Source organism: Tupaia chinensis, unplaced genomic scaffold (genome assembly GCF_000334495.1).
Source record: "Tupaia chinensis unplaced genomic scaffold, TupChi_1.0 Scaffold000141_1, whole genome shotgun sequence".
NCBI lineage: Eukaryota > Metazoa > Chordata > Mammalia > Scandentia > Tupaiidae > Tupaia > Tupaia belangeri.
The window spans coordinates 3,756,121-3,766,314 of NW_006159611.1; the positions used below are offsets into that span (position 1 = coordinate 3,756,121).

Genomic DNA, 10,194 nt, shown 5'->3' on the forward strand with positions numbered 1-10,194 from the left:
AGCGGGGGCCTTCCGGTCCCTCCGCTGCATGGCGGTGCTCGGGGAGAACCGAGGCCGAGGCCGAGGCCGCGCGAGCTTGAGCCTGGAAGCGGCGCAGGTGCAGGGGGCACCGCGGGAATGCTCCTGCTGTGGGGGTCACCTGCGCTCGGCCGAGAGACGAGAGACGAGGCCGGCGGGGTTGAGCTGCGTCTGGGGCAGCAGGAGGTCAGGGCTACGGTGTCCGGCCCAGGCCCAGCCCGTTCCGAACAACGTTTTGCTCCGTAGGAAGCATTTATAAATAAGCGTGAATAAGAGGAGCCAGATCTGTCGTCAGCCCTCCGGGATAGTGTGACCCTGTGACTGCCTTACGCTGTTGGAAGAGCAAGCACGGTGTTTACTGAGGTTTGGCTTCGAGCACTGATTGGTGTGACCCCGGAGAACCTTCGGGCAGTGTTTTGCAACTCTGAGAGTGCAGTAATTCCTCCTGTGGAGTTGGTCCTAGTCGGTGTGCAAACAATTGTTTAAAAAGAAGAAAAATGGAACCAGCAGTTGGCATAATGGCTATGTCACTGGACTCCCATGTAGTTGACCATGGTTCCAGTCCCAGACCCAGTGGCTTAAACTCATGATCCCAAGATCCCGAGAGAAGAATGGATTGCCACATGTCCATCCCCCTGTGGGGTGATTTCTTGCTTTCTGTCTGTCTGTCTCTGTCTTTCTGGCAAGCACACATGCCTTATAGCAAAAACCTCTCCAAAAAAAAAAAAAAAAAAAGAGCTAGATTTGGAAGACAGCTAAGAAACCTAAGAATTTTAGGACTTTTTCTGAATGATCTAATACGTGTGTATCTATTTTTATGATTAAGAAAGAATACTGGGAAATTTGGAAATGATTTCCTTTAAAGAATGATTTTATTTATTCTTTATCCCTGGACGCCCCAGCCGCACGGCCACGCACCAGTGAGAGAGAGAGAGAGAGAGAGAAGGTAGGTGAGAAAGCAAGCCACCAGGTCCAGGACTGGGCTCTTGGTCAGCCATGTGGGAGTCCAGTGCCTAGCCACCACACTGGAAATGATTGGAAAGTGGACTTCAGAGGCGGGTTGACTGCAGTCGCCTTTAGGCCTCCTTTCAGGAACACAACTCTCAGGTTGTATTTTATTGTAAATAGTAACTGTCCATGTGACGGCTCAAGGTGTTTGTGAAAAAGAGGATAGAGGGCCAGCTAGCGACGCGGGAAGGCCTGCACGTGCTCACTGAGCATCTCGGGTTCCAGACCTCGCAGCTCGAAAGACCCCCTGGGCTGTGCGCGTCCTCACGGCCCCGAAGGGATTGCAGCATGACCGGTCCCCATGGGGAGCATGCTCTCGCTCTTGCAGCAAGCACACGTGCCCTCTGGCAAATTTTTAAAAATAAATAAAACAGAGGGAGTAATAATTGGATAAATACATTTGGTGTGATAGCAGGCACTGTACAATCCAAGTGCACATCATTATTCGATAATAAGCTTTTGAAAGATGTATTATTCAAAAAAAGATGTATCAGTCTAAGGTGAAATTTGAACCAGACGCAGAGTCCCTGGGGAGCCGCAGTGGGACACTGGCACACGCCGTGCCTGGACCGGCACTGCCCCGCAGACACGGAGCCCGCCACAGACGTGAGCCACATGTGTTTTTCAAGCCGCCACGTCTGGGACTCGAACTACTTAGTCGGATATGTGGGATTCAGCTCATAACTATCAGGCCATGGAGCTGGCCCAAGATACAATATTTTTTTTTTGAGTTATTTTATTTAACTTTATTTATTTATTTTAATTTGGCCTGATAGGAACAGAGCAAGAGAGAGAGAGAAAGTGAGAAAGCAAGCCTCCAGGCCTAGGACTTGAACCATGGTCAGCTATCTGGGAGTCCAGTGCCTTTAACCACCCCGCCACTTGCTGGCCCCCAAGATGCCATCCTAACATGTAAACAAGTGGTCCTCAGCTGGGGGGTAATTTTGCTCCTCAAGGAACATTTGGCAGTGTCCAGAGACGTCCCACTGGCCAGGCCTGGGAGGAGGGCAGGGAGGCTGATATTCCACAGGGCACAGACCCCTCCCCTGCCGCAGAGATCCAGGCCAGGCAGCCTTAGTGCAGAGATTGACAAACCTGGACCTCAGCCATTCTCTTAATCATTTATTTCATCCTGGGTCGAAACTAGATAAATATTTACGCTTGGTCTTATATATGTGTGTGTGTTTTTTTTTTTTTTTTTTGAGAGGTTTTTGCTATAGGGTGCGTGCGCTCACCAGAGAGACAGAGGGACAGAAAGCGAGAAATCACCCCCCAGGGGGGATGGCCACGCCGCAATCCCTTCTCCTCCATTCTCCTCTCGGGATCTTGGGCACGCACGCACACGCACCCTGCATGAGTCTAAGCCACCAGGTCCAGGACTTGAACCGTGGTCGACTACATGGGAGTCCAGTCACCTAGCCATTACGCTCACTGCTGGCCCCGTGTTTTTCACTGAACTTGGAGCTGTTTTAATCATGGGACTTCTACATGGAACAGAATTCAGTCTTTCTCTAAATCTCTGGATAACAGATTTTTTTTTTTTCCCTTTGAGAGATTTTTTTTCTAGAGGGCGTGTGCACTCAACAGAGACAGAAAGTGAGAAATGACCCCCCAGAAGGGATGGCCATGCCACGTCCTTTCTCCTCCATTCTCCTCTTGGGATCTTGGGCACACATGCACGTGCACCTGGCATGAGTTTTAAGTCGCTGGGTCTGGGACTAGAACCACGGTCAACTATGTGGGAGTCCAGCAAAATAACCCTTATGCCATCTGCTGGTCACAACAACTCTTTATACATATATTTTTAACATTTCTTATTTATTTTATAATTTTTCAAAGAATTATTAATTTAATTTTATTTATTCATTTACTTATTTTAATTTGACCAGAGAGAGACACACACAGCGAAAGAGAGGGAAAGTGAGAAAGCAAACCGCCAGGTCTGGGACTCAAACCATGGTCAGCCACATGGGCGTGTCTAGCACCTTAACCACCATGCTACCTGTTGGTCCCTATTTTATAATTTTTAACACTTGCCTTTGTGGGGTTAATACAGGTTTTCAAAGCATGCATGTAGTGTACAATAATCAAAACAAGGATATTACCATATTAATCATTTTCAATAAAGAACATTACATTATGTTTTGCACCTTTGATTTTGTTTCTAGTGTTTTTTTGTTTTTGTTTTTGTTTTTTTAGTTAACAATGGTTTATATTTGGTGCCAGCGGGTGGCATAGTGGTTAAGGCGCTGGACTCCCACATGGCCACACACAGTTCTAGTCACGAACCCAGTGGCTTGAAATTAGCACAGGCTTGTGTATGTGTGCCCAGACCCTCCGAGGAGAATGCAGGAGGGAGTACCGTGTGGTGATGCCCCTGGGGGGCGACTTCTCAATTTCCCTCTTTCTGGGGGAACACACCCAGGCACACACACCCTATGGCAAAAACCTAAAAACATTTTAAAATTCTTAAAAATGAGGGGCCGGCAGTTGGTGTGATGGTTAAATGCGCGGGACTTCACATGGCCTACCGTGGTTCGAGTCCCGGACCTGGTGACTTGCTTTCTCACTTTCTCTCTCTGTTCCTCTCTGGTCGAATTAAAATAAATAAATAAATACAGTTAAATAAAGTAATTTTTAAAAAATGATAAGGAAACAGTCTCCTTCACCTCCATTCTTCTCTCAGGACTTCAGGCAGGCATGCGTACAAGTACCTGGCGTGTTTTGCAGGCTGCCAGGTCCAGGACTCAAACTGTGCAGTCAGCCCTGTGGGATCCGGTCGCCTTAGCCGCCATGCCACTGAGCAACCCACAAATGTTCATTTCTAAATGCAGGATTTTAATGCCAGTTCTCAAAACTGACTGGTGTGAGTTCTTCCTGTACTGCCTTTGCCAAGGTGAGAGAGGATGGCGGGCAGGTGGCACCCACAGTGCAGACTTGCAGCCCGTCGGCCACTCCCGCGGGCCGTCAGGACCGACTGCACGTCGGACAGACCGCTTCCCAAAACAAAGCTCATGTTCTGGGTTGTCTGAGCTCTGCCCTCTGGCAGACGGTGACTCAAGCCGGCGACAGGTGAGCACTTAAGACTGCTTGGTGGCAGCCCAGAGGCGCTGTTTCCGGGCAGAGGTTCTGACCCACGTGGACCTGGTCCGTGACGGGCCTTCCGTTCCTCCAGAGCCACCCGATGGCAAAGGCACTTCCCATCCAGTCCGGGCACAGCGCACATCGGTGCCCATGACGGGGAGAGCACGGCTTTATTTCAGGTCTGTCTGCTTTTAGCTTTTTACCATACGGCGTGCTTGCTCACTGGAGAGACACGGATACAGAGAGAGAGGAGAGTGAGAGATTGCCCCAGGAGGGATGAGGTGGTCATGCTGCAATCTCTTCTCCTCTTGGCATCTTGGGCATGTGCACATGTGCACTGGCATGATTTTCAAACCCCCAGGCCCAAGACTCAAGCTGCCGTCAGCCATGCGGGAGTTAGCGCCTTAACCACCGCCACCGCCGGGCCCCACGGCCTGTACTGTTTAAGACCTCGTTGTATTGGTGTTTATGAACACCCACAAAACCTCTTCAAAACACTGATACAGAAAAAACAACAGTCAGAATGAGCATCCGCTCCTGCTGTGGCGAGGGTGTGGGGCCGGCTCACGCCTGGGAGTGAGAGCTGGGCCCTATGTGGCAGGCCACGCCTTTAGAACCCTGGACACAGCACCCTGAAACACACTGGGCAGACCCCCCACACAGGGGTGCTTCCTTACTGTCTCTGCATCTCTCTAGTAAGCACACATGCCCTCTAGCACATTTTAAAAAAAGATTTACTTAATTTTATTTATTGTTATTCTTCAATTTGACCAGAGAGAGAGAGAGAGAGAGCCAGCCGCCAGGGCCGAGATTCGACCCACGGTCAATCAACCATGTGGGAGTCCAGCTTCCCAACCTCCACGCCACCTGCTGGCCCCCGGTCAATCAACCATGTGGGAGTCCAGCTTCCCAACCTCCACGCCACCTGCTGGCCCCCGGTCAATCAACCATGTGGGAGTCCAGCTTCCCAACCTCCACGCCACCTGCTGGCCCCCGGTCAATCAACCATGTGGGAGTCCAGCTTCCCAACCTCCACGCCACCTGCTGGCCCCCGGTCAATCAACCATGTGGGAGTCCAGCTTCCCAACCTCCACGCCACCTGCTGGCCCCCGGTCAATCAACCATGTGGGAGTCCAGCTTCCCAACCTCCACGCCACCTGCTGGCCCCCGGTCAATCAACCATGTGGGAGTCCAGCTTCCCAACCTCCACGCCACCTGCTGGCCCCCGGTCAATCAACCATGTGGGAGTCCAGCTTCCCAACCTCCACGCCACCTGCTGGCCCCCGGTCAATCAACCATGTGGGAGTCCAGCTTCCCAACCTCCACGCCACCTGCTGGCCCCCGGTCAATCAACCATGTGGGAGTCCAGCTTCCCAACCTCCACGCCACCTGCTGGCCCCCGGTCAATCAACCATGTGGGAGTCCAGCTTCCCAACCTCCACGCCACCTGCTGGCCCCCGGTCAATCAACCATGTGGGAGTCCAGCTTCCCAACCTCCACGCCACCTGCTGGCCCCCGGTCAATCAACCATGTGGGAGTCCAGCTTCCCAACCTCCACGCCACCTGCTGGCCCCCGGTCAATCAACCATGTGGGAGTCCAGCTTCCCAACCTCCACGCCACCTGCTGGCCCCCGGTCAATCAACCATGTGGGAGTCCAGCTTCCCAACCTCCACGCCACCTGCTGGCCCCCGGTCAATCAACCATGTGGGAGTCCAGCTTCCCAACCTCCACGCCACCTGCTGGCCCCCGGTCAATCAACCATGTGGGAGTCCAGCTTCCCAACCTCCACGCCACCTGCTGGCCCCCGGTCAATCAACCATGTGGGAGTCCAGCTTCCCAACCTCCACGCCACCTGCTGGCCCCCGCTCTAGCACATTTTAAAAATCACAGTCTATACGGAAACTAGGAAGCATCCGAATCAAACCTGTGATGGGTAACGGATCGCAGGGGCCATTTGTGGCACCAGTTCCACGGGGACGTGAGGGGACACCAGGCGCTGCAGAGCCCAGCCGAGCGTGTGAGCCCTGGCGAGGGGGGCGGGACCCAGCCGCCATGCGGCTCCTCTCGGGCAGGCGAGACAGGACTGCACGGGCTCCTTTCCGTGGAGACTGGCGCCCTCTCCGGATCCGAGCCGGCGCTCTGGGGAGGTGCGTTTCAATCCAATGATCGTCTCGATGTGCCGTTCCTGACCCCGCGGGGTGACTGTTCTCACGTTTAGGTGACCGCTGTCTCTGCCCTTCCTGACAAAGTGATCTGTGAAATGAAAGTGGAGAAAGAGCACACCAACAAAGCCGGCACCCTGCACGGCGGCCTCACGGCCACGCTGGTGGACGTCATCTCGACCGTGGCTCTGATGTGTTCGGAAAGGGGGGCCCCCGGAGTGAGCGTCGATATGAACATAACGTAGGTACCCCGCGCCCCAACGCCTCTTAGAAATGGGTTAACTCAGGGCTGGCAGGTGGCGTGGTAACTGGGCACGGACCCCTCATGGTTGACTCCGCGGTGCCAGCCCTGGCCCCGGGGACTTGAAAACACTGGGCACCTGTGCGTGCGTGCCCAAGATCCCGAAAAGAGAAAGGAGGAGAAGGGATTGTGGCATGGTCATCCCCCCTAGGGAGTGGTTTCTCACTGTCTCTCTGTCTCTGTCTCTTTCTCTCTCTGTAGTGGGTGCACATGCTCTATGGCAAAAGTCTTTAACAATAAGTACAAAAGAAGAACCAACTCGTTTTTTTGTGTGTTTTTGAGGTTTTTGCTATAGGGTGCGTGCACTTGCCAGAAAGACAGAGACAGAAAGCGAGAAATCACTCCCAGGGGGGATGGCCATGCAGCAATCCCTTCTCCTCCATTCTCCTCTCGGGATCTTGGGCATGCAAGCACATGTGCCTGCTGTGAGTTTAAGCCACCAGGTCCAGGACTTGAACCGTGGTGGACTACATCGGAGTCCAGTGACAGCCATTACGCTAACTGCTGGTCCCACAACTCGTTTTTTTGAGAGAGCAATTTTTGCTATTGGGTGTGTGCACTCACTGGAGAAAGACAGAGACAGAGAGGCAGAAAGCAAGAAATCACCTCGCAGGGGGACAGCCACACTGCAATCCTTTCCCTGGTCTCCTCTGGGTTTGGGGGCATGCACACACATGTGCCCGGCGTTTTGGCCCTTGCTTTATAAAAAGCAGAAACAAAAATAAACTATAAGGGGTCCAGCAGGTGGCATGATGATTAAGGCATTTGACTCCCACAGGATTGACCACAGTTCAAGTCCCAGACCTGGTGGTTTGAAAATCACGCCAGGCGCATGTGCATACGTGCCCGAGATCCCAGAAGGTGAATAACGGAGGTGGGGTTGCAGTGTGGCCATCCCCCGGGGACTGATCTCTCACTTTCCCTCTCAGTGTCTCTGTCTCTCTCCAGCAGGTGCATGTGCCCAATGGCAAGAACCTAAAATAAATAAATGCACAAATAAACTGCCAAGAACTTATTTCTCTTAAAAACATTATTTAAAAAAATATTTTTTAGATTTGTCATAGGGCACGTGTACTCACCAGAGACAAGACACTGAGAAGGACATCACCCCCTGGAGGGGCATGGCCACACCACAATCCCTACCCCTCCAAGCTCCTCTCGGGATTTGGGGTGCACACTCACATGAACTCAGAGTCAGCCATGTGGGACCCAGCACCCTAACCACCTCATCACCTGCTGGCCCAATACCGTTTTAAACAAACCGTGTCCATCAGTTTACTTTTTAAAACTAGCTCGTCAGCTGAGTTAGAGTTTACGATCAGTGTTAGGAAGTGTCTGAAAATACACGTACGCAGCTCATCCCCAGGACGGTAAGGACTTGCACTCATTCCCTTATAGCTCTTACATTACGTGGAGTTACGTAGACAAATTATATGACAAGGCAGAGCCTCAGTGATAATGACTTAGGAAATTAAGTAGATTACATAAGCATTGGAGGAGAACTGTCACCAGCTCCAAGCATGAAATGAAAAAGTAACGGGTCAGAAAGGTGCACGAAAGGCCCTACCCACATTTATGGGAACAGAGACTGGTGTCATGGGCACAAGCGAGAACACGCGGGCCAGGCCCAGCCACTCGGGGCTGAGGGCACGGGAAGCCCGGCAGTGCTGTCCTCAGGCCGCCTGCAGTATCCAGCCGGTCACAGGCAGGCCACCGTGAGGTCACGTGGTGTCCCGAGAAATGACCTGCCATTAACTGTGTTTAAATTCGTTTTCTTTCCAGGTACCTGTCCCCAGCTAAACTCGGAGACGACATTCTGATTACAGCACACATTCTGAGACAGGGGAGGACACTGGCCTTTGCCTCTGTGGACCTGACCAACAAGGCCACGGGCAAACTGATAGCACAGGGCAGGCACACGAAGCACCTGGGACACTGACGGCCGCGTGGCCGAGGCCCACGGCGAGCATGGCGTCGGGCTCCAGTGGATTTTCACAATAAATGCGCATGGCCCGAGTAGTGGAGGACGTTGTCTTTGGGAAGGACCTCAAGGCCAGTGGGGAACAGTGAAGGTGGGGCGTGTGTTTTCATTCTAAGCGTCTTCAGTTTTATTTATCTTTTTAAGATTTTCTATAGGGCATGTGTACTTGCCAGAGAGACTGACAGAAAGCTAGAATCACCCTCCGGGAGTAGATGGTCCTGCTGCAGTCCCTTCTCCATTCTCCTCTCGGGATCTTGGGCACACGCACACATACGCCCAACGTGAGTTTTAAGCTGCCGGGTCCGGGACTCAAACCGCGGTTGGCCATGCGGGAGTCCAACAACGTAACCATTAGGTTATCTGCTGGTCCTCAGTTTTATTTTTTGATCATGTGTATAATTGGGTGAAAAAATTCTTAGATCAGTATTATGAAAACTTTGGTACAGAAAAAAAAGAAAAACCAGATGCATTCCGACAAGACTTTTAAGACTGAATGCACTAGTAAGTTAAAGGAGATGCGTAAGTTAGTGTTCTCAGTTTGGGCCGCAGTAAGCCGACCACCTTCTGGGTGGCGAAACGTGCTCACAGTCCTGGAGGCTGGGAAGTCCACGGTCCCTGTCTGGTGGGGGCCCCACTGGTCGGCAGGTGGGGCGTCTGCAGCCCTCACCCGCAGCAGGGCGGGAGCCCTCGTCCTCTCACACCCCAAGGCTCCACCCCTTCGTGTCAACAGCCTTCTAGTTCATTCCGCTGTTAGGACAGAAAACCCATCTGTGAAATGGAGACCAGATGGCGGTGCAGCAGGAGACGCGACACTCCGAGGCAGCCCACGGGGAAGGCCCCGAGCACCCTAGGCATGGGCACGCACATGGCGAGATCTCGGCTGAGGCCAGGGTGGCTCATGGCACTGGGATCCTGCTGGCAGTGCTGTCTCCGCTCATGAGATGGACGTCACGACACTCCGCTCATGGTGGGAAAGCTGTGGCCACACCTATTGAGGTCTCTGGCCGCAGCCTAGACCCGTCACTGGGGCAGAGGGCAGGGGCACATGTGTGGATGTCTTTTTTTTTTTTTTTAAAGATTTTTAAAATTTATTATGATTATTTTTCAATGTGTTGTAGGGTATGTGTACTCACCAGAGAAGGCAAGCTGCCAGGTTCAGGACTCAAACTACAGTCAGCCACCCACTGGCCCTGCCCAGGATGTTTAAAACTGTTTGTTAGAGGGAAAGGGAAAGCCCGCCCTCCAAGGCAAGGTCACACTTCAGCCCCGTCCATGCTGTCTGGACCTGCGATGTGTGGACATGTGGTTTTCAAGCCACCAGGGCTGACACCACAGCTCCCTCGAACGCCGGGCTGCAGGTTGGGGTTCCCTTTCCATGGGCTCACCAGGAGCTAGTCCTTCAGGAGGACCCCATCCCGGTGATCTTAATCCCCCTCTCCAGAGGTCCCACCCTTCAAAACCCTAATGGGACTGTTCTCACCCTCAGCGTCCAGTCACTAGCAAACCTCAACACGTGGGTTTGGGCCATTTGAACCATAGCAGTCAGCGCGGGGTTGACAGGTCGATGCTGTGAACTGAGGTGCGTTCAGATCCATGCGGCCGCCCTGCATGGCACCTCTGGTGTCCCAGCTCTGGGCGC

General features: G+C 52.8%; 1 protein-coding gene and 1 non-coding gene across 2 annotated transcripts in view; both read left to right on the forward strand.

Annotated features, from left to right (window-relative positions):
- The window catches only part of ACOT13 (acyl-CoA thioesterase 13), an 8,902-nt gene extending 309 nt beyond the window's left edge, over window positions 1–8,593 (forward strand). The window contains exons 2-3 of the mRNA XM_006145116.2: window positions 6,330–6,514; window positions 8,357–8,593. Coding sequence (XP_006145178.1) covers window positions 6,330–6,514; window positions 8,357–8,513 — 342 coding nt within the window. The 3' untranslated portion in view covers window positions 8,514–8,593. The remainder of the gene's footprint in view (window positions 1–6,329; window positions 6,515–8,356) is intronic.
- Window positions 297–497, forward strand: LOC114007234 (small nucleolar RNA SNORA74). The gene has a single exon (XR_003548846.1). It is a non-coding gene; the product is annotated as a small nucleolar RNA SNORA74 (small nucleolar RNA).
- Window positions 8,594–10,194: the final 1,601 nt, after the last annotated feature.